This window comes from Silene latifolia, chromosome 2 (genome assembly GCF_048544455.1).
Source record: "Silene latifolia isolate original U9 population chromosome 2, ASM4854445v1, whole genome shotgun sequence".
Lineage (NCBI taxonomy): Eukaryota > Viridiplantae > Streptophyta > Magnoliopsida > Caryophyllales > Caryophyllaceae > Silene > Silene latifolia.
Window position 1 is genome coordinate 194239240 of NC_133527.1, and position 24952 is coordinate 194264191.

The 24952-nt window shown below is 40.5% G+C and overlaps 2 protein-coding genes across 2 annotated transcripts; both read left to right on the top strand.

Moving 5' to 3' along the window:
• Positions 1-3654: 3654 nt before the first annotated feature.
• LOC141641890 (uncharacterized) lies at positions 3655-5076 on the top strand. The gene has a single exon (XM_074450534.1). It carries the CDS (start codon positions 3655-3657, stop codon positions 5074-5076), a length of 1422 nt encoding a protein of 473 aa, XP_074306635.1.
• Positions 5077-5096: 20 nt separating this feature from the next.
• On the top strand, positions 5097-6726 carry LOC141632302 (serine/threonine-protein phosphatase 7 long form homolog). Its single transcript, XM_074444863.1, has 2 exons — positions 5097-5938; positions 6026-6726. Exons 1-2 carry the CDS (start codon positions 5105-5107, stop codon positions 6482-6484), a joined length of 1293 nt encoding a protein of 430 aa, XP_074300964.1. The 5' UTR covers positions 5097-5104; the 3' UTR covers positions 6485-6726.
• Positions 6727-24952: the final 18226 nt, after the last annotated feature.

Sequence of the window (24952 nt, forward strand, 5' to 3'; positions counted from 1 at the left end):
AAATTCGTCCGTGATTACAAGAGTGATTATATACTCGTAAGTAATTCCGATAATACGTAATTTAATATATCATCTAGAAGTCCAAAATCAAATGTATTTTAACAAAACTTCGTAAAAGGTACTAGGACAAGACCACGGTTTATTACGTGTGAAACAAGCTTTAGTTACGATTACTTTAAGACTAATGGCGATACTTTTCAAAGTCGATTCCCGACACTTTAATATTTTTCGGCTTAACCCAATCACCAAACTCCATTGGATTTACATGCGCAAATGGACCTTTAATGACTTGATAGGGACATTATATTTAGTAAGTGCACCATTGTATAGATAAATTCAAAAATAACCACACAATTTTTTATTTTTTTTGAAAAAAAAAAAAGGGACACATGGTCCAAATTCATAGCCCATGGTTTTAGTTTTTTTAGATTTAGATAGATACCAACTTAGACGGTTTTGAACATTCGCATTTAGGGTGTATATCAATGGTGGAGTTAAGATTTGAGCTTTGGTGAATGAACTTTTTTCAAAGGGGTTGAACTAGGGTTGTTAATGAGACGAGACAGCTCGCGAGCTACTCGAGATCGGCTCGGTCAAAGCTCGGTCAAAGCTCGACTCGGGCTCGGGCTCGGCACGAGAACTTAACGAGTCAAGCTGAGCAAAGGGTGGCTCGACTCGAAAAGCTCGCGAGCGGCTCGAACTTGTGTGATTACATAAGATATTGTTCATATTTTATAAAAATATTTTATCATGATTATATTTTTGTATCACACATATCAAATGTCTCGCCGATTTGCCAAATATTTTTACTTATAAACTTCGAGCCTTGTTATTGAAAATATCAAAAGAAAAAAAAATTAAAAATCAACAATTTTATATAGGCTCGATTTGGGCTCGAATTTGGCTCGAGCTCGCGTTAAAGCTCGCAAGCTTTATAACGAGCACATTTTTTTTCAAGCTCGGGTAAGTTCGAGATCGGCTCGAGCTCGGGTTTTGGTTCTTGAGCACAAGCCGAGCAAGGCCAAGCTCGGGCTCGACTCGGCTCGTTAACACCCTTAGGTTGAACAGGTAATGATATAAGGTATACTAATAAAATTTGGAAAAAATCTTACAATTTTTTTTAAAATGCCCTTGTTAACTTCCTTAACTCCATCGTTGTCCACTGGTATAAATTGATAATCAAACCATTTAGAAAGTTAACATACTATTTTTTTTTTTTTGCAAGCAAGGGAAATGACTTTCCTTTCAAACCTTATTGGATCCGCCTAGTCAGAACTATGACGAGTGTCTTTACACCAGAGATCATAAGGAGAGTCCGGCGAGCCCAAACCTCGGGAATACGAGACAGCACGGAAAGCCGGCACCCCGTTTAACAGACCCAAAGGGCCACCGTGCAATACCTCAGTGCTCCCGTCTAGGGCGTCGAACTCGGGACCTCAAAGTTTGAGGAAAGTACCTTACGGCACACCCGGACACCACTAGACCCAAGCCACTTCGGTGTTTATAGTGTCTATTTTATAGTGTCTTAACCTAGGTTTTAAAGATTTTATACATCGTATTAGTTTTAACTACTCTTCCAAGTTTTATTTTTTTGATAAAAAAATCACGAATAACTTTATATGTATGAGTAAGCTTTTAAGATTTTAAATTTATGTTGATCATGAATGTATTGGCTCTCACGTCTCATATTTTAAGTATTACGTATGTATTTAGTAATTCTAAAATCTAAACTAAACATTATATCTAGCAATCTAATTTTCATTGAAGTCCTTGATTTTCGATTCATATGTACATTAGATGAGTATGAAGCATCAAGCCATCAGGTATGTCAGTTAAATGTCTATAGTTTATGTTGCACAAACTCGTTTTAAAGTATTCGAGACAGGCGCGTGTTCAGTTGTTGGATCGGCCATTTTTATGAAAAATATGCATATTTGACTTAAAATGAGGTGTTGAAATATCATATCTTTGTCCAAGTGTCGAGTATCAGACACAGTACATGGAAAAATCAGAAATATCGGAGTAACATAGTCTATACTTTATAGCATGCCTATTTGATATTTTGTCAACAATTTATTCCACAAATATTTTTTTTTTTTTTTTTTTTGTGAATAACAATTGAATAATAATGGTAGAATAGAATACAATTATTCCCTAACACTAGCTTGTCTGCGACAAAGAAAAAGTCGTTTGTCTTGGCTCGATTATATTGAATACTTTCCAATTAAACAAATTTTTAAAAGTTTTTTAATGAGTTTACTCGTGTTTTAAAAGTAAAGTTCATTTCAACTGTTGGTTGCTATGATCTTCCTTTTCTAATTGGGATGATGTATGAGTTAGTGACTTGTAATGATTACTCATAATGGAGAATAATACAATCTCTTAATCTAATCTCACGAACGAAACAAGAGTATTGGTGCTAATAAAGAGCCATAGAATCTGGAGTCCGTTTTTGAAATAATGCTCAAAAATAAAAGAATTGTCGTTTTGGGTCGGTTTTGAAAACAATTATCGAAATGGTGTCCACGTAGGCTCGTTTTTGACGAGCCTGTAGGAGGCTTAAACACGCCATACGTATTGGCGTGTTTACTTCAATGAACACGCCATACGTAATGGCGTGTTTAGGCAGTCCAAAAAACTAATCAAAGACAGAAGCTGAGAAATATTATCAAAGGAAACACGCCATACGTAATGGCGTGTCTTGAGAACAAAACACGCCATTACGTATGGCGTGTTTAAGCAGCCCAAATTTCTTACCTGAGTCCAGTAGCTGCAAAATAGAAGAAAATAGAACACGCCATACGTAATGGCGTGTCTTAAGAGACAAACACGCCAATACGTATGGCGTGTTTAGGCAGACTTTTTTTTTTTTTTTAGTATATCCGTCCCTCCGTCCCTTTCTACTAAACAAAACCTTCATTATTTCGCCTCACAAAGACATACCGCGATAGAACAAACCTCAACAAACCTCACTCCCCTTCTTATTTCTTCACCTCACACTCATCTCCGGCGAATCTCCGGCGTATCTCCGGCATTATATTGGGTTTTTGCTATTCAAATTATACATTCTACCTAATTAGCAAGGTAATTTAATTCTTTTAACTTATTTAATTTCATCTTTTGAATGTAGATTTTGCTTATTTTGTCTTGATTGTTGGTAATTATGTTGTTTTGTGCCTAGATATACAACTTATATGTGTTAATTTAAGGTTGTTAAAAAAAAGCCCCAAATTTTCGAAACCCTAATTAGGTAGGATGAACGATTTCTGATTTTTAATTGTTGTTTAGGTATGTATTTTAGGGAAATTAGGTTATTGGTAGTTGATTTATACTAAATTTGTTCAATTTTTTTTTATAGAATGGAAATTTGTGATTTTCCTCTTATTTGTTATTGGGATGGTGAAGTGTTGGAGCAAAATGGATGTGTAACCTATCGAGGAGGGAATCAATGTTTTATTCTAGCTAGTACAAAGATGACATATCTTGAATTAGTTGAAGAGATTTATAAGGGAATTGGTGTTCAAAGTTTGGGTACTCAATTGAAGGTAATGATGAAATTTCCGAGTCTTAGGGTGTTTCAAAATTGTTCCTCTTAATAATGAGGGAGCCTTTAAAGCGTTATGGGCAAGTATTCGTCATTCACATGCTCCTTCAATGGACATATTTGTAGAAGTTTCTACTAGTCAAATTGTCATTCCTACACCAAGTATTAGGCTAGATGATGTTGCTCAATTTGTTTCACTTGAAACTAATTACGTAAATGAAGGGGAATTTGATGGTAACTTAGAAGGTGATGAGATTGATGAGGAATTGGCAATACTTGATGAGAATTTGTTGGCAAATGAAGAAGATGGTGATGATGATCTTGTCTTTGCTAGTGCTCCCATCGTTGAGTTTAATAAGATTGATCAATTAGATGAGGATGAATTGAATAGCTGGAAAACTTGGGAAAATATGGTAAGATATGAACATGGGAAAGAGTTTGCGGTTGGACAAGTGTTCCCAAACAAAGCTTCACTTAGCGATGAGGTGACATCATATTGTGTTAAAGCAAATCAATTTTTCAAAGTTGCCGAATCAAAGCCTAATACTATTACCTTCAAATGTGGCCGGATTCCTACACCATGTAATTGGCGGTTAAGGGCTACACAAAAAGACTTTCATTCTGAAGTTTTTACCATTGTGACATACAAAGGTCCTCATGATGAGTCTTGTGTTTGTGACATGGTACCTCAAGACCACATGAATTTGAAACGAGCATTCATAAGTCATGAGATTCGTAACCTTGTTGAGGGAGATTGGGGATATAAAGTAAACTCTGTTGTTACTTATATTTTAGATAAGTATGGTTACACAATTTCATACACCAAAGCTTGGAATGCAAAACAAAGAGCAATTGAGGAAATATTTGGAGATTGGGATAAATCATATGAGTTGCTACCTCGTTTCATGCAAGGCTTAAAAGAATCTAATCCTGGCACTATTGTTCAATTTTATACAACACCAACAACTAACCCAAATGTGCAAAAATTCAAGCGTGTTTTTTGGGCATTTAAACCATGTATTGATGGCTTTGAACATTGTCGGCCAGTTTTAAGCATTGATGGAACCCACTTATATGGAAAGTTCAAGGGAACAATTTTGACAGCTATGTCAATTGATGCTAATAATCAAATTTTCCCGGTTGCTTTTGCTATTGTTGAAGCCGAAAATACCGATAGTTGGCCTTGGTTTATGTCATGCATAAGAGTATTTGTTACCAAAAGAAGTGGGTTGTGTGTCATTTCCGATAGACACAAAGGGATTATGAAAGCAATGAGTGAAGTTGGTAGTGGGTGGGAGGAGCCGTATGCCTATCATAGGGTTTGCATTCGTCATTTGGCTTCAAATGTTAATACAAGATTTAGAAATACTGCAGTTAAAGAAATGTTTGGGTCAACGGCAATGCAATTACAAAACAAGAAGTTTGACATAGGATTTCGTCGCCTAGGTGAGTTGAATAGAGAGGCACAACAATATGTTGTTGAAATTGGAATAGAGAAGTGGTCAATGTTGAAATATGTATGCCTATCATAGGGTTTGCATTCGTCATTTGCTTATCTTAATGGCAACTATCATGTTTCCGGATAAGAGTGGTAATGACATACAAGTTATTTATTTGCCTTTGTTGAGGGATTTGAGTAACTTAGATAACTACTCTTGGGGAAGTGCCGTACTTGCTACTTTGTATCGCAATTTATGTAGAGCAAGCAACGTAAAGTCCAAAGACATTGGAGGTCCCCTTGTTCTATTGCAATTGTGGGCATGGGAGAGGATTAGTATTGGTCGACCTACACTCACGAGACCCGTTAATGCTACCCATCATGGACCAAACCCATTAGGTTCACAACATCAAATCAGGATTGACTCATTGGGTCGTAGGTGGGCAAGTGTGATTCGTAAGAGGCCGGAAGGGGTGACCACACTAATTGGGTATAGGGATGCTTTTGATTCAATGCGACATGATCAGTTTACATGGCAACCTTACACCCGACAGATTTTGTCTTTTTTGCCCCCGTTTTGTTATGATGACTCCGACGATTGGACAGTGATGGCCCCTATGATTTGTTTCGACGTTGTTGAGTGGCATTTTCCAAATAGGGTAGCTCGTCAATTTGGGTGGAAACAAATTATCCCGTTAAACTCTGATACCGAACCAAAATTGCACAAAGTAGACAAAAGGGGTGCCTCTTCACGGAATTGGATTGAAAAACATCAACCCTACATAGCAAATTGGGTTAGGAGGGGTGATTTTCGGTTTCGTGGTGAAGAGGATGATATTGAAATGAACTACTTCGACCCCTACATGGTTTGGTACCGGGATCGCACTATTCTTCGCTTGAACCCTTTTCCCCCACAAGCTACTTATCAAGCACCCTTTGGAGCCACAGAATATCTTGTAAGTACACTTTAATATACTTGTCTTAAAATTCTTAACCAATATATCATAAAATGTGATTAGCTTATACTACTTATTTTGTTTTAGGCGCAAGGTTTCGTCAATGTCCATAATACATGTGATACGGAGCTTCGACAAATGCCTCTTGAGGTGCCTCCACATTTCCGGACAATGGTTTCACACCTACGGGACTACTCCTCTCAATCGCTTGAACATGTAGGCTATTCCCATCTCCTTCAACCAACCGTAGAACCAAGGCAAGAAAGTTCATCAATGGTTCAAGAGTCCCTCAACTTAATGAATGTGGATGACGATGCACCATTGGTTCAATACAGAAGGAGGGGTAGACGCTCGAACTCATCCATGCCGGCTAGACACTCTATGTCTTCCATGCCTTCCATGTCTTCAATGCCGGCCATGTCTTCAATGCCTTCCATGTCTTCAATGTCACCCGTCAATGAAGAAGCCGTCAATGAAGAAGGTACCCCGGAGCCTAAGAAAGGGTTTTGGAATCGCCTTCGACGAAAAAGCAAGAAGAAGACTTGAGGATATGATGTAATAGTTAGAAGATTAATGGTTTGTTTGACATTTTAGATGGTTAATTTCTTTGACATTTTAGTTGTAAAACTTAGATTTTAATCCCCTTGTGCGAAACATATGTGTTGTGTAAACTCGGTTTTTATTTATAATAGGCAATGGTTTGTGTTGTCCTTTGCATTGTTGAGCATTGTTGAGCATTGTTGAGTTTGGTTTTCTGTTTTGGCAAAGGAAAGATACGGACGAAGGGAATTTGTGCAGCAATGAAAAAAAAAAAATACTACTGCCTAAACACGCCATACGTATTGGCGTGTTTAAAGAGGAAGACACGCCATTACGTATGGCGTGTTTAGTTTTTGCCAATTTGATAGTCACTGGAAAGGGGTTGGAAAATTGGCTGATGAAACCCGCCATTACGTATGGCGTGTTTTGTTCCTTAGACACGCCATTATGTATGGCGTGTTTCATTTGCTTATGTTGTCCAGCTACTGACTTTGGTTTAGTATTTTGGGCTGCCTAAACACGCCATTACGTATGGCGTGTTTATTGAAGTAAACACGCCAATACGTATGGCGTGTTTAAGCCTCCTACAGGCTCGTCAAAAACGAGCCTACGTGGACACCATTTCGATAATTGTTTTCAAAACCGACCCAAAACGACAATTCTTTTATTTTTGAGCATTATTTCAAAAACGGACTCTAGAATCTGTTTAAAGCAAGTTTAGTTTTGGTTAATAAATGTACGTGTGGCTCTATAATTTGAGGTTAGATGTGGTCCTAGACCTGGTAAATGGGTCAATTGGGTCGGTTTTGGATCAGCTTAGTTTGGTTCGGGTTGGGTCAAGTCATTTCAGGTCGACTTGGATAAGTTTAGGTCAATTCAGGTGCGGGTTGGTTCATTTTGCCAGGTTTAGATGTGGGTAATATGTCATTGCATGGTATAGTTTGATACTTAACTAGTGATAGTAACGGAACCATGATTTCAATTCGGTTAGAACCAAAAATTTTAAGCGGGGTGAACAGATATTAACACAATGGAAATTCATAATCAAAAGTAAGAAAAAATTTCATCCATTAGTCGAGAGTTAAGACAAGCGTCCCTGCTAGTCCCCCTAACTCCACCACTGACTAGTGTTGTGAATTGAGATTAATTCTTTTATAAGATCCGTCTTAAACCATTGGATCAAATCCAAAATGAGAAAAATCCCAACTTAACACTTAAATATACTTCCTCGTCTTAATAATTTATTTTACCTTTTATAGTTTTTTGATAACACTAAAGGCATAAAAGCAAGCAGTTTTAGTGTAACTTATCTTCAAATTGCTTTCAAGTAGACTTATTAAGGCTATTTGGATGGCTCGCAACTCGGTAGTCTTTGACAATTGCAGTGTCAATCCGTTTCAGATTTTACATCTCTCTGACTACCTTCTTGCATCTCATTCTCAGCTGACCGTACTTTGGTCTTCGTTTTCTGTGGCTACCTCCAAACTGTCTTTACCGAGATTAGACTGTGCCCTGCCTGTCTCTGCGGTGACTTACTTTATTCCTGTATGCAGGGCAACTCGTCGGGATCATTACATCATCTCTTCTTGGGATACCCTCTCTAGCACTCCTGTTATTCAACATGTGCGTGCACCCACGGTTTTTGCAGCATCAACACAAGGTCTGCTTCGCTCTATGTATAGAGCTCACTCAGCTTCGCAACCTTCCGTTGCTTTCAAAGTTACTTCAACAAAATTATCTTCTGTTCTGGCCTCCTCAAAGCCAGTACCAATCGAATTGCGCCACTCTTTGAGCACAATTCGTAGTTTCCTTCGTCTGTATGTTCACTAGTCAGTTAGCTTGGCAACTGGCTGAACTTGTATGTACTTTGTATGCACTTTTTTACGTTATAAATGAAGTTCATTATTGTCAAAAAAAAAAAAAAAAAAAAATTGCTTTCAAGTTGGTTTTTATTTGTCTTTGGTAAACAATTGTTGGTCTTCGTTGGTGTTTGTTCAAATCAGGGTATTGTGTGCAATACAATATTCTTTCACAAATTCTCCCTTATGACGGAGGGTATCCGTCACAAACTTGTGACGGGTATCATATTGTCTCACAAAAAACCCATAAGGGTGAGAGAAGGAGCACATGAAGGTGGGTGCCCACCTTGTCTCCTCTACCCATCTCCACTCACAAAATACCCGTCGCAAGATCCGACCCGTCACAAGGGAGACCTACTGATATTCTTTAGGGGTACCATATGCAAAATTAGTGAAAATCCATGGACAATCGACCCAATTAATGAAATTTGATGGGCAAACGGGCAACTAGCCAATTTGGTTATAATTCAGCCCATTATACTCTATACCCAATTGCTCATCTAAATACTCGATCCATTAATTAATTTTTTTTTTTGTGAGATGTATTTTTGTTAAAACTAAAAAAATGACCGGAACAAGGAATAATTAGACTACTCACCTCTTTAATTCTATCGATCCTTCCATTCCAATAAATGGTATTACACATAAATCACTCGAAACAAGACAAGTAACGGGCTCAAAATAGTATTACAATGGGTCGAAATACACACATCCAGTTGTACCATAAACATGATACATATAAAGTATAAGAATCCGAACTTATATGTATTCTTTCTGATCAAATTCAAAGTTTATGTTTTTAACGTGTAAATGGATGAGCTCAATATTTTTAATAAATCTCATGTTTTTTAACCTAAAGTTTAGATATTTTATCACAAAACTCAGATTCTACCCCGTACAACATATACAACTAATTGTATAGTCCATAAATTGATCGTCGAAATAGGATGTTATCAAGGAGATGGGCATCAATTGTATCAATTGTATGCGTGAGAACAAAGTTGCAATAGTAAACAATCACTCGTTGTAACAATTTAAACTTCGAATCCGGTACTTGTTACTTCATTTTTAAACAAAAGTAAAACATAGCTTCCAACTACATAGTATTGTGATTACAACCAAAAGCCAATAGTTTAGATTTTTCCCTACAACTTAAAATCACTAATACGAATTAAAACAAAATCACTTGTAAGCGGCGACCATCTAGTTTGCTGCTCCTCAGAAAATTCCACCACCTATGTTCATAAATCCATGGCCCGTAAAATCATCTCCAACAACAACACGATAGCCATCTTTTGGGCCGGGATGAATAACTTCATTGCAATAGCACGCCTGTGTACCTTATTGTGCAAACAAACTCCTTAGCAAGTCATTGAAAGCTTAGTTTTCTTTAAAAGACTTCAAAATATTTCCAGAAAACATTTGTGAACATTGAAAGCGAAATATTTCTTTCAAAGACGAGCCTTAATCAACTATTGACTGAACTGTTGTTTTTGCACCTGTTTAACGATCACCTTACAACACATGACTTTAGCACTAATGACAATCTTCATCTTTGATCTTCATGATGACATTCTTGGTAACCTTGAATTGACAATTGGAGCTTCATGCTACATGGTTAAACTTAAGAGGCACACAATTAAATAACAATGAGATTAATTTGTCTTAAGGCATCATCAACATTAGCTTAATTAAATTGGGTTTCTTCAGTGGTGATATTCCCTTGACTTTTTGGTTAGGATCAGATGCACCATGATTTACCAGATAAGCCATCACAAAAGAATGTGAAACGTGTATGACTTGTCCTAAGAGTCGAGCAGTTAGGGAATTTTTCTAAATAAGTGTGAAAGAAACGATATTATCCTTCTCTAACTTCTTACGAGTAGGAGACTCTAATTAGTCATAAAATCGATTACTGACGATCACCATAATAATATTGTACATTTTAATTCCAAGACAATTTGGGTGGAGGAAGCCATTTTAGAGTGACATTCATTCGAGTTCTGTGGTGAATTTTAATTTCTCACAAGTTATTTATGTAATATTGGTAAGGCATTTGTTGAGTAAGAGTGTAAGACACCTCATTTAGAATTAGTAAATAGCCATGATTTCTAAATTTTTGAATTTATGTTGTCGTGGTATTACATTTGGGCATAATATTACTTCCCCTTCGAATTCCTCCTTATTTTTAGCCCATTTTCCACACTTCACTTTTCTTACATAACTCAACAAATTGAATTCTCAATTTTGAACTCAACAACATACTGGGATTAGATGATTGAGGCATAATGCTTTCTTGCTATAAATACATTATGTACCAGAGCCAAAGATAATGCAAACATGATATTTAATAGAGTATAAGGGAGCGTTTGGTTTGCGCGTGGATATGGTTTTGGAATCAGGAATCATACCATCCGATCATACCCGGATGGTATAGGTGTGGAACTTGATTCCTCATATCCTGTGTTTGTTTCAATTTTGGGTGGAATAGGGTTAGACTTCAACAAAGTTTTAAAAAACCTAAAAGATAATTATTTTTGATATCGAAAAATCATGAAAATAAAGATTTGATCAAATAAATGTAAAAAAAAAAATCATTTAAAACGTTCCATACAAGTTTTTTCATGGTTTTTGGTTTTATTATTTGATCCTCATAGGTATCAATCAAATCTCATACGCATCTCCCCTTGGGTATGAGAAACCCATACCCCATGGGTTTGAGATATTGGTATTAAATCCCTATTTTTGACAAACAAACACCTAGTATGGGTTTGGCTCATTCCAAACTCATACCTCATACCTTTATCAGTTGAAATAAACATAATATGAGCTAAGGGTATAAGCAACTCATTTGAGTAGGGGTGTTATGTGATGACTTAAAAAGATGCAAACAAATTTTTGCATTTTCCATTATTATTGTTATCTTAATTTTAGAATGAGGTATTTATTTATCCAATGTAGACTATTTGCGTAAAATGTTATGCTTAGATACAAAATGATATAAATATAAGATTATAAAAGCTTATTTATATATGCCACGGGTCCTAAGCTATTTACACATAAAATGGAGACACAATAACGAATAAGCTAGCTAGGTATGTTAGCCTGAAAGAAGAAAAAGGATCTTGCGGGTTGTAGTTCGTTGTAGGGTTACCGGATTCGCAATTCGTTCAATTCGCTTTCTTAATTCTAATTCACGATTCGCTCAATTTAGAGAATTCAATTCGCTGGCGAATTACATTATTTTAAAATTCAGTAATTCGTCGAATTCAATTAGCTGGCGAATTGCATTATTTAAATTCACACTACATTTAAATTTTTAAATAAAAATGCTCCATTGGGATCTCAAAAACCATTGTGTTTGGCTTCAAAGTTTAAAATAATTAGGTATCTTGTCTATACTTCAATTTTCCCTGATTTTTTTTTTGTTTTTAGCATAATCATATAATTCACGAATTGCGAATTAATTCACAGTTCGGAGGGGGTGAGCGAATTAGGTGAATAAGTACATACATTCTGTAAGTCGATCTCTTTTTCTGTTTTGGTTCAAAATTGGCTTCGGCTTCTCCGATAGGTTCTCCGACAGGTTCGGCTTCTACATAGGTTCGCACCTAAATAAATAAATAAATAAATATAAATAATATAGGAGGAGAAATTTAAAAAAAATACCAAAAATTATCTCTGACATATTTGAGGTAACCCGTGATGGGGTATGGAAGGGAGGGGTCGATGCTGCAAATCAAACACAATCATCTAATTTTGATTTTCCAATACTGAAACGCTACAGATAAATAATTGAGACGGAAGAAGAATTTGAGATAACATACCGCTTTAAATTATCAAAGGTTATAATAGGCATTTCCGTTTTGCATTAATCAATACAATCCTATCAAAGCGCAATTTAAAATAAAATTCAGATTAAACGATTGTTGGTTTCAACTTTAAACAAAAGAAAGATGGAGTATTTAGAATATTGATACATACCGTATCATTTGATTGATCCCGAGAAGGAGACGGCGATGCCATTTAGGGTATTCAATCCTTTCTCTCTCTCTCTTTTTTTTTTTTCCTTTTTTTTTTTTACAAACGACGTGCTCCTATTTTCTTCGCGATAAGTCTGGCTTAAAATCCAAAGACGGAGGTATTCGTATGTGTTGTCTCGTTTTAAGATTTTATTTAAAGGCCGAGTATTCTTCTTAATTTTAAATCTTTTAAATAATAACTAGTTCTATTACCCGTGAAATTCACATTCACGGGGTTAGCTGTATTGCCACGTTGGTGGTGTTATACAATCCCGGATTTGCGGTCGCACTGAGCCCTATTGACAAAAAGGACTCGTAAGAATTTTTTTTTATCAATCTATACTTATACTACCATAATATATTGTCAATATATTATCAATATATATTTTCTACAATTTACTAAACGTTTGCCGTGGATTATTAATATTTTGCCACGAATATTGTTACGTTTATTAGTGTTTTCTCACGATTATTGTTATTATTGTTATTGTCTTCAATTTTGTTTAGCTATATAATTAATTCAATCTAAAAAAAATTCAAAATAGATTTTTTGTTTAGCTATGTAATTAATCTTATGTGAATAGCTCTTCTTGGACAACTGCTTCGTCTTTAAGTTTGCGTTAATTATTTTGACAGTAATATTATAATTTTTATCATTTTCTTCAATGGATTCTCACGAACTTTCTAACCAAAAAACATGTAAATTGATTAAAAATGATGCCAAATCCAATGACGGTAACATAATGGCTACCCAGATGAACACAAAGCAACGGGACAAGCTTTAATTATGCATCTAGGGTGTGTTACCCTCGTGTCAGACAAAAAAACTAATATAGTTTAGTTTAATACGGCATTTAATCATGAAGTTTAACGCGAGTCAAACTAACCATATCTAGTATTAATAGACAACTCAAGCTTGAAAAGCAACAAGGTAAGAGGTAAGAAGTTTGACCTGTGTGGAATTGAAGTATTCCACTGCTTTCATAGCACAAGCAAGGTACATATTCTGGTTATCATCATCACATGTTGGCTTACTATTCCTTTACGAAATGCGATAATCCCAAAAGGGATAATCCTTAAACAAATCTCCAGCAACTATCATATATCCGTGTCTCGGACCCGGATGAATGATTTCCTCCCCGCACATGTCACAGCCTCACCCAATTGGATTTTCTGCAACATATGGAACAGCCCCAAACAATTAATGTATTAATTTAATGTATTAATGTTTAACTAAGCATATACCATAAGAGTCAAGGAACGTACCAGAGTCAATTTCCTGCAACACACAACACCCCTTTACGAGACAAGGATCATAATGCTCAGCCTCAAGCTGTAATAAACTGCCTTGAAATTCAGAAAATAGTAATAGCTCCATACCATCTTGAGAAAATGCAATAAAATTCAAATGGACCTTAATTTTAGGACCACATTGATAGGTTCCGACAGTTACTTTGACAAACGATAGATTTGCGTGCTGCAATTAGAAAACCCGTACCAAAAGTCAAGATTGAGTGGTGAACGCAAATCAATATATCAATACATATCTATCTATCTATATTAATAAAGGAAGCTTTTTTCGAGCGATATTAGAGTCTCCAGCTTTTGTGAACTACGTAATAATTATAATAAGCAATTGATTAACATTAGGAATAACTACGTAATAATCATAATAAGCAATAGATTAACACATGTTAATATTCATGAATATTTTGTAGTCAACAATTTAATGTAGCTAATTTTATAACTATAAATGTTTGTTTAAATTTTTTACAAATTTGTTATTTTTATATATTTATGATTGTTCCGGGCGTAATTCCAGAGCAAGTATTGATACCACCCGTGGCTTGTAGAATAATGTCTTGAGTTGAATCCTTCTTTCCTTAATTGTTCCTCTCGGTCTCTCCTGCAACAATGAACGAACTGAGGGCTTGGCTTTGTGCCAAGCGTACTCACTCCGACGCTCAAGTCAGTAAACTCAAGGGGTTAAGTTGTGTTACTTGGCTGAATGTATATTGTAGAGAGAGAAGGAAGATATTACCAGATGAATAGTGTATTTAGGTTCAGTTGTGGATCCTTTCCTCAATGAGGGTTGAGGAGTATTTATAGACTTTCACCTTTTGTCACGTAGTGGCCAAGTGGCCAAGTGGCTAGCAGGTGGAAAGACCGTTCTACCCTCGGCCGATGGACCCATGGCAGGCCGGCCGAGGGGTCTTGGATATGAGTACGCGGGTATGTGTCCCGGCTGGCGGGTTGCCATGCCGAGACCCAAGTGACAGGCCGACAGGCTGCGTCGGTTAGGCTGTCTAAGTCGTTGACTTGCTTGTGGATATCTTTGACCTTGCTCAATATGTTGACTTGGTCAGCGGTGCAGAATATGCCCCATCAATTTGCCCCCAGCGTAGTCTATGCCGTGGTATGGGCTCCGATGTATGTTGAGCGTATATTCTGTGCAGGTGTTTTGACAAAAATTTTCTGCATCGGCTTCTTCTGCGGCGGCTTCTTTTACCTCGGTCTGGTCTTTCTTAGGCCGTACCATATCCCCCCTCCACATGGATGCGTAAAGGGTATCTGATGTGGAAAGGAAGGTGACGCTGGCCGAGACCAGGGTTGAGAGTGCCGGTTGTTTTCGATTGCCCCCGGCCGGCGCTGCTTAGCTTGGTTGATCATGTGGCCGGCGGAGAGCAGATGTTTGAGAATTTGAGGAAGGTGAATAGGCGGAGAGATATGAACGGGCGTGCTGAAGACGCTTGGTCACTGTTGCATTGATTGACGTTCAACTGTTGCAACGATTGACATCCCGTGGTTGCATGTCTGACACGTGTCTGTTCGCTGATTGGATGACGCTTCATGGGCTGTTCGCTGATTGGTCCTTCTTTATGGGCTTCCCCCTATAAATAGGGCAGTTATTCCGTGAAATTGGCCACCAATTTCATTCTCCAAAATTTTCTTCTCTCTAAACTTTCAAGGGCTTCTTCTTTCTTCTAATTTCCAGAGTTTGTTACTCCGGCGAGTGTTTTTCTTCAAGGTAAACAAACAAATTTCTTCAGTTTTATTTTGCTAAGTAATTATTGCTATTATGTCTTCTGCTGACGCCGGGACTAGTACTTCTGCGGCGGGGGGTTCCCCGTCGCGTCTTGATGAGGAGGGGGAGTTGGACGCCCTTCTGATAAGGCCTGGGGGCCCTAGGTCTCCTTCTCCTGAAGTCGATCCTCGGATTTTGGAGGAATGGGAGGATGACTCTGATGTCGATGATGACGCAGACGATTTTGGTGACGATGCTGAAAAGGCTCGTCCCAAAGTGGGGAGGCAGTACGTTATGGATCACGGTGACGTCTGCAAGGTAGGCGTTGACCGAGCTTGGACCCATAAGTTGGCCAGTTGTTCTGGTGCGAAATTTTTCGAGGGTCATTTCTTCTTTGGCAGGGGATACAAGATTGTTATCCCTGAGGAGGGCCAGGCCGTCTGTTGCCCTCCACCGGGCCATATCGGTGTATACATGCGGCACTTGGAGTACGGGCTCCGATTTCCGCTGAATGAGTACGTTATGGCCATCATTAGGGCTATGAACGTTGCCGTTGCCCAACTGCACCCGCTGGCTATGAGGACCATAGTCGGCTTTGTCTGGCTTTGTCTCTTCAAGGGGGAGGCCCCGACGGTGAATTTATTCCACCGGCTTCATTATCTCCAGCCGTCGATCTCTGGCCGCGTCGGATGGTACAGTGTGCACATGGAGAAGGGTTATGTCTCTGTTGACAAACTTACTTCTTGCAAGGACTGGAGAGATCGGTGGGTGTACGTTAAGGTGCCGGATGACTATCCGCTGCCCCGCTCCTTTCAGCACCAGGTTAATTTGCGGTGTGAGACTAAGGCGGAGCACGACAAATGGGTCACCCGGAAGAAGCTTAAAATGGATGCCAGCAAGGTCTTTCTTAAGGAGGACGAGAAACTGGCGATGAGGCTTTTTGAGGTGGACAAGAGTGGGCTGCCGAAAAGATGGATCCCCCCAACGCAGATCATTCTTCAGGATGAGCCGCTTTGCCATGTCGGCCTCATACCGGCCCTAGCACAGGGTGAGTGGGGTCGGTGTGAGGCCCATCACCGTTCTCATTGTGTCTCGAACTTTGATTTATCTCTTCTACTTAACTCTTGCTTTGTTTCTTTCGCATGCCATTTTGGACCGGACCTGTCTGAGGATATTCTCCGGAGAATGGGGCTGCACAAAGATAAAACTGTTGCTAACTTGCATCCCAAGGCCCTAACCCATGACCGTAGGACGTCGCCGAATGATCTTATGGACCAGCAGCTGAAGAGTTTGAATATGGTGGAGGCCCAGGCGAAGGTTGTAAGTAACATGCCGCGCCACACGCGAAAGACAAAGCCTTCGGCGGTGATGGCGTCGACATCGGCTCCGCCTTCCATCCCCCCTGTTCAGAAGGAGACGGTGGAGATCGTTTATATCTCCAATGGGGATGACTCCGATGAGGAGGAGGGGTCGCCCCTTGTCCGTAAAAGAAAGCAGACCGCCTCTACTGCTGGCGCTGCTTCTGCTGCTGACGAGGAAACGCACCCTTCGGCCAAGAAGGCCAAGCACGGTATTGATCTATCCTGTGGCCCAGACTTAGCCGGTTCATTAGGCGCTGTCGATGGCATGCTTGCCGGCACGCCCATGTATGTTGATACTGACGCTCTTTAAATTTTGCAGATCAGCCGCTGTCGGCCGTCGCTCTTATTGGGCAGCGAGTGGAGGGGATCTCTGTGCAGGCTGGTGATCAAGACGTCACCGTTGACTCTTCATCCCAGAAGGCTTCCCTCTCCCAGCTACAGGCCGGTGATCAAAATGTTACCACTGTCTTCTCATCCCAGAAGGCTTCCGTCTCCCAGCTAATAGAGGAAGGCACGAAGCTGATCAAGGAGCTGGCGAGGTGGAACGATCTTACCGGTGCCCGTATCATGGAGCAGGAGAAGGCCGTGGCTCAATCTGCTTTTGAGCTTAACGCCACTAAGAAGGTGGCCGCGAAGGCGAAGCTGGATCTGCTCAATGAGCAGAGGCTTAGGGGGGAGGCCGAGAAGGAGAAGGACATCTCCAGCAGAGGAACGAATCCAGGGACCTGTTTAAAGCCCAGGCGGAGGTGATTCGGAGCAAAGAGGCCATCGTCAGGCAAAAGGAGAAGGACATCGAGATGCTCCAAACCGTCATGCTCCCTAACATGTGTGCTGAATTCCGGGATTTGGCCGAAGGAGCTGCTAGGGAAGTGATTGGGGAGCTCTTCCCTCTTGATGGTTCCTTTTCGTGGGGCAAATATGACGAGCTGCTTGATGACAAGCTTGAAGCCAAGGAGAAAGTCGTGGCGGAGAAGGCCAAAGAGGCGGTGAGGGCGAAGATGGAGAAGGAGGCGGCCGCGGAGAAAGCAGCTCTTGCTGAGAAGGCTAAGGCGGCCAAGGAGGAAGCCGAAAAAATGAGGGCGGCTGATGTCGCCGAGGCTAAGGCCGAGGCTGCCAAGAAAGCTGCTGGGCTACCCATCGAAGAAGATGCGGCTACCACTGCTGATGGAAAGCAGCAACAGGCGTAGGGAGACGGGCGGTCGTCACCAGGCTCACCCGGCGTCTCAGATAGCTTCAGCTCCTCACACAATACCATGGGCTGCTTGATGAGAACAAGTTTACAGCAGATCTGCTCTAGCTGTTCGGGAGCTAATTATTAAACCCTTCCTTCCCGCCATCTCTTGGCGCTTTAAATGACTCATTTGTAACTTTTGCTTTTCTTTCCGTATTTTGTACAACTTTGGTAGGTTGTAATTTGGCTTATCCCTATGGGGACGACCGTCGCCTGTATATTTTTTTTTTTTTATCTGTAATCTCACTTGTAACTTATCTTTCAATAAGAGTTCGCTTCTTTCGCCTTCGGCCTGGCCGAGGTCTTTATCTCATCTTCGCCTGAGTTGTCTTTTACATCACTAATTTGAGCGCCTCTTTTGTTTCCGCCTCGGCTTGGCCGGGGCAGTTTTCAGAGTGCGTATCTCAACTGTGTTTCAACGCTTCCAAGGCAATTCAATTGTTTTTGCGAGTATAAACTGCGCTTGCCGTTACTGTCGCGGTGTCTGCCTAATGAGGGTGATTGCCGCTCTTATCGGATTGACAGTGTAAGCCGACGTCGGTTTCGTGATAGAGACTGCTGTGGCATCTACCATTTGGAGTGACTGCGACGCCGTCAAACCTCTTGATGTAGACTTCCGCGGCGTCTACCACTTGGAGTGACTGCGACGGCGTCAAACCTCTTGGGGTGACTGCCGTGGCGTCTACTACTTGGGGTGACTGCGGCGGCGCCTATTTCTTGATGGAGACTGCCGTGGCGTCTACCACTTGGAGTGACTGCGACGGCGTCTGCTTCTTGATGGAGACTGCCGTGGCGTCTACCACTTGGAGTGACTGCGACGGCGTCAAATCTGTTGGGGTGACTGCCGTGGCGTCTACTACTTGGGGTGACTGCGACGGCGCCTGCTTCTTGATGAAGACTGCCGTGGCGTCTACCACTTGGAGTGACTGCGACGGCGTCAAACCTCTTGGGGTGACTGCCGTGGCGTCTACTACTTGGGGTGACTGCGACGGCGCCTGCTTCTTGATGAAGATTGTCGTGGCGTCTACCACTTGGAGTGACTGCGACGGCGTCGAACCTCTTGGGGTGACTGCCGTGGCGTCTACTACTTGGGGTGACTGCGACGGCGCCTGCTTCTTGATGAAAACTGCCGTGGCGTCTACCACTTGGAGTGACTGCGACGGCGTCGAACCTCTTGGGGTGACTGTCGTGGCGTCTACTACTTGGGGTGACTGCGACGGCGCCTGCTTCTTGATGGAGACTGCCGTGGCGTCTACCACTTGGAGTGACTGTGACGGCGTCGAACCTCTTGGGGTGACTGCCGTGGCGTCTACTACTTGGGGTGACTGCCGCTCTTGTCGTTATGACAGTGTGAGCCGACGTCTGTTTACTGATAAAGACTGCCGCTCTTGTCGGTATGACAGTGTGAGCCGGCGTCTGCTGCTTCCTAGCGACTATGGGGAAAATGAACATTTTGATGGAAGACTTGGACGATTTTTCATTAGATAAAGACATGCGTCGGGATGCCCACAGCTGTTTTGGGCACCTCCGTCGCTACACAGAGTTTTCCCGAGATTGCCAGCGTCCTAATGGTTTATCAAGGGCACACCCTCCCGGTCAGCCGCTAATTGCATCCATGAGGTCGCCCTCCTGTTGTAAGGATAGACTTTTCCCTTTCTCTGATTTCTTTGCCACTTTGAGGGATTGCATGTTACATCCTCTGGCAGCTATCTGGACGTTGACCACCTCGTTATTCTCATCTTTGGAGGCGAGCTTATGCGCTTCCCCCCGGTCCGAGACATACATCAGTGTTAGTGCCCGGATGGACATCACTGCGTCAGCCTCGCTCAGGGTGATTCGGCCTATGAGAACGTTGTAGGCGGACGAGCCGTCGATGACCACGAACTCAGCCAGGACATTCTTAGCCGCATTCTTTTCGCCGAACGTCACCGGGAGTCTGATTGATCCCGGTGGTACCGGGCGGCCCCGAGAGAAGTTGTATAGTGGGTTGGTGCGGGGGCTCAAGTCCTTGACTTTCGTGCCGAGGCCGAGGAAGCACTCCCGAACATGATGTTCGTGTACGCGCCGTGTCAATCAGGCACCTCTTGACCAGGTGGTTGGATATGTCCAAATTGACTACAAGTGGGTCGCTGTGAGGAGCGATGACTCCTTCGTAGTCCTTCCTTCCAATGGTTATATCGGGGATGTTGGAAGCGGGGATCGCTGTGTTGGGCACAAAGTTGATGGCCTGATATAGTTCGTTCAGGTGCCGTTTGTGCCCATGAGCGGACCCTCCGTTCTCATTGCCCCCGATGACAACATGGATCACTCCTATCCGCTCGAAGACGGATTTCTTGCCTGAACTGTCGGCGTCGGTCTTTTGGCCTTTGGCAACGTACTTGCCGAGGCTTCCCTTCCGGATCAACTCTTCAATGGCATTTTTCAGATGCCGATAGTCGTTGGTTAAATGGCCGGTGTGGCCGTGGTACTCACAGTACTGGCTCGTGTCACCGTCACTTTTTGGCTTGGGGGGTCTTTCCCACTTCTGGCCCTCGTTTTTGCTCAGGGCGAAGACCTCGGCGGCTGATATGACGAGAGGGGTTTTGTCATAATACCGCCTCTGGTGGTACGTTACTGAATTCCACCCGGCGCCCGTCGAGTCCTGTTTCCTGGCCGACTTGTCCGACCGTGACCTATTATTCTCACGGCGTCTTTCATCGGACCGTGACCCGTTGTTGTCACGGCGTTTTTCATCCGGGTTGTCCTCCCGGCGGCTCTTCTTTTCTGAGTGTTCGGCCTCATTGGGGCCTACCCAGGTCTTGTGATAGTCCTCTACCTTGATGGCTTGGTCAGCCAACTTCCTGGCGGCGTCCAAGCCCAGGCCTCCGCACTTGATGAGCTCATTTTTTAAGTCTCCCATTGGGAGGCCTTTCATCAGCGCGAAGGCCGCCAGTTCGGGATTAATTTCTCGAATCTGCTGGACCTTTCCGTCGAACCTTTTCACATAGCTTCGTAGAGACTCGCCCCCCTCCTGTTTGATAGTTAGGAGGTCCGACGTCTCCACGGCCCTCCTTTTATTGCAAGAGTACTGGGCTAGAAAGGCGTCCCTTAGGTCGGCGTAATAGTATACCGAGCCGTCGGGAAGCCCCTTGTACCAGCTTTGAGCCATCCCATGCAGAGTTGTTGGGAAAACTCGGCACCAGACCTCATCGGGCTGCTCCCATACCGACATGTAAGACTCGAAAGCCTCAGCGTGGTCGGCTGGATCACTATCTCCTTTGTATGATAGGGGTGGTAGCTTGAGCTTGGTTGGCACCTGGACTTCTAGGACGTAGGCGCTGAGGGGCTGTCTGACCACGTGTCGAACGGCACGCGGCGATCGGCTCCTCGCATTCCTAATCCGACTCCTCCCCTCGTAGCGGGAAGGACTCCTTCTTCGACTCGGACTTCTCCTCCAACTCTGCTGAGTCGGACTCCTCTGGCTCCTTTGGGGTAAGCCTCGTTCGTGCTGCGGGGACGTTGTCCCCCCACGAGTACGGGAAGGACTTAGGTCTACCACGCCCACTTTGGGCTCCCCCGGCGACTTGGCTGGGTCAGCTTCTCCTAGTGCTCCGTTCAAATTCCTCGGAGTCACGTTTTGGGCCCTGGTCTCCTGGACGGTTTCCGTCGCTCTTGTCGGCGTGACAGTGTGAGCGGGCGTATTACTAATTAGGTCCAGGAGCATTTTTCAGTTTTGCTACGTCAACCACATGTCCCATGATGGTGACCTGGTTGGCTGGCAGCGGCGTGTCTGGCATTATTGGCATCCCGAACTCCGGTTGGATTACTCCGCCGGTGGAGGGCTGCACGACTCCAGAATTGTTGAAGGTATCATCTTGGTAGAGTGTGGTTTCGTCGGTCACGACTGCGTCTTGTTGTTTCGACATTTTCTTGGCTTTTTGGGTGGGTTTGTTTTTGTGTATATTTTTTTTTGTTTGGGAATGAATGTGACTAGCTTCTAGTGTCTTTCCCCACAGACGGCGCCAATTGTTCCGGGCGTAATTCCAGAGCAAGTATTGATACCACCCGTGGCTTGTAGAATAATGTCTTGAGTTGAATCCTTCTTTCCTTAATTGTTCCTCTCGGCCTCTCCTGCAACAATGAACGAACTGAGGGCTTGGCTTTGTGCCAAGCGTACTCACTCCGACGCTCAAGTCAGTAAACTCAAAGGGTTAAGTTGTGTTACTTGGCTGAATGTATATTGTAGAGAGAGAAGGAAGATATTACCAGATGAATAGTGTATTTAGGTTCAGTTGTGGATCCTTTTCTCAATGAGGGTTGAGGAGTATTTATAGACTTTCACCTTTTGTCACGTAGTGGCCAAGTGGCCAAGTGGCTAGCAGGTGGAAAGACCGTTCTACCCTCGGCCGATGGACCCATGGCAGGCCGGCCGAGGGGTCTTGGATATGAGTACGCGGGTATGTGTCCCGGCTGGCGGGTTGCCATGCCGAGACCCAAGTGACAGGCCGACAGGCTGCGTCGGTTAGGCTGTCTAAGTCGTTGACTTGCTTGTGGATATCTTTGACCTTGCTCAATATGTTGACTTGGTCAGCGGTGCAGAATATGCCCCATCAATGATGTACGTCATAAATAATTAAGCTAAAAACGGCGGCGTCGTTAGGTCGATAAACAAAGCACTCCAAGATCGCGGTTACATATCTGATAAGTTTTTTTAAGAAAGTTAAATGTATACTATTAATTTAACTTTTCCTCAAAATCTATACTTTTTATCAAAAATATACATGTAAAATAGAGAATCTCGCCGATGATGAATGGTGATACTTTGTAAGCCAACTAAAATAGTAAAAAATATATTTTCGTTTTTCACATTTAGATCCAAACATGTAATCTTCACTTTTTAATGGCCTCCTCACAATCAATAATCTGCAAATTAAGATAGTTAAAATTAAAATTAAAATTAAATAAGCATCATCTTAATTACCAAACTAACTATACAACTTATTTAACGTTTGAAATTTTAAAATCTTAAAAGATAGAAATATGGAGTACTTTCAAGAAGACTATGAACGTTTGAATCACATGCACATATACACCTTATTTTTCACTTTTTCGTAAGTGTGCTAATTACAATATTTAAGATGGTTTTGAAATAAATCAAAAGTAACAATATGAGAAATTGTGAAGCTTTATAATCCAAGATATATTGGATTTTTCATTTACCACATATAAGACCTTTTAGCTACTATCTTTATTACTAATGAGGAATTATATGGATAAATTTTACGATTTAAATTTAATAATGAGAGTAAATTCTTAATTTATTTTTGTAATTTAGTACATGATCTTATGGTTTCCACTAAAATTTATTATTAGTAACTTTATAATCCAAATTATTAGACTTTTTATTTACTACATATAAGACCTTTTAACTACTATCTCTATGGTTAATGAAGAGTTAGATGGATAAATTGTACGATTTAAATGATGAGAGTAAATTGTTAATTCATTTTTATAATTTAAATCATGATCGATATTATGATTTCCATCAAAAAATATTAGTAAATTTTATGAAGAATTTTAATAAATACGGAGTAAGTCTGATGTAGCCTTAATATTAACCAATACTATAAAAATGACATGTGAATTAAAATTAGATGTTTTAAGTAGCCTTTTAACTATATTGTTTTTTTTTTTTTTTTTTTTTTTTTACAAAAACAGAGTTATAAAAAAAACAATTTACTAAGATCCTCTAAATTCGAATTAAAAACTAAAAATGTTTGGTTTTTATATCAAGTGAGACAACTACGTACCAAATAAGTTTTAATATCATTAGAACATGGTTCAAGAACGGATATCAAGTTTTTGTTCAACTAAATACTTCTGTTGCCTACACATTTCCCATGTAGTTTTTTTAACACACTATGTTAATATTATGAGAAGACAAAGGAAGCATCACCTACAAAAATTGAATAAGAAACAAACATACATTTAACGATAATTCAATTAATCTTGTAAGAGGGTTTACATAAAGATAGTATAAAATAAATCTACCACAAAGCGATATTAGTGGAATAAATTACAAAAAACTGTGCATTTTACAATAAGCTTATATAAATTACACAAACAAAACTCGTAGAACATACCTTATGTATAACGTAATTAACTGCACAATCCAGCTGTGCAATAATAAGAAAATTGTACCATTTTATCTGCTAAAATAAATCAAGGTGAGAAATACAAATTGACATCAATACAAGTTATTTAAACAATACCAAATAAAACACAAATCTTATGTATGATATAACTTTATTTTTTTCACAAATGCAAATGATTAATAAAAATTATATGCAATGGAAAGTTTCAATAACATATGAATATGCCAAAAGGTTAGAAAAAGAGGGTAAAAAATAAAAGTGCTTATTTTAAAGACTTTATTTATATTAACTTAGCATCAAATAAGGAGTTAAATTTTAGGAGGAGAAATGAATCATCAAAAAGGAAAAGAAAGAGCTAAAGAGAAAATGGAGAGTTAGAGATGAATAAGGGGTCATAAATGTGATAATAAGTATTCTATCTTAATTCTATGAATGAATATTATTAATTAGTCACACATTATCAAATGAAATTTTCTTAGTGATTCTACAGTGTCGCATGTCTTATACATATGCTCAAGGTAGCCTATTTATATTATTGTATAGATATGACATGTAGATTATGATAGGTAATTTAGCATGCCTTTAAGTTAGATATATAGATTTTGTATTTAGATTATAGAGTTATTGATTTTACATACATAAATATGGAGCAAGGAGAAATGTAATGTAAAAGATTTGCATGAGAGTGGTTTAAAAATTATCTTATGAAATTAAAATAAGACATATAGTTGATGGTTGATAGTTTAGCTTACTTTTTAATTATATTTATAGATTATTATTATTATTATTATTATTATTATTATTATTATTACATCCACTTTGCATGAGAGTGATTTAAAAAT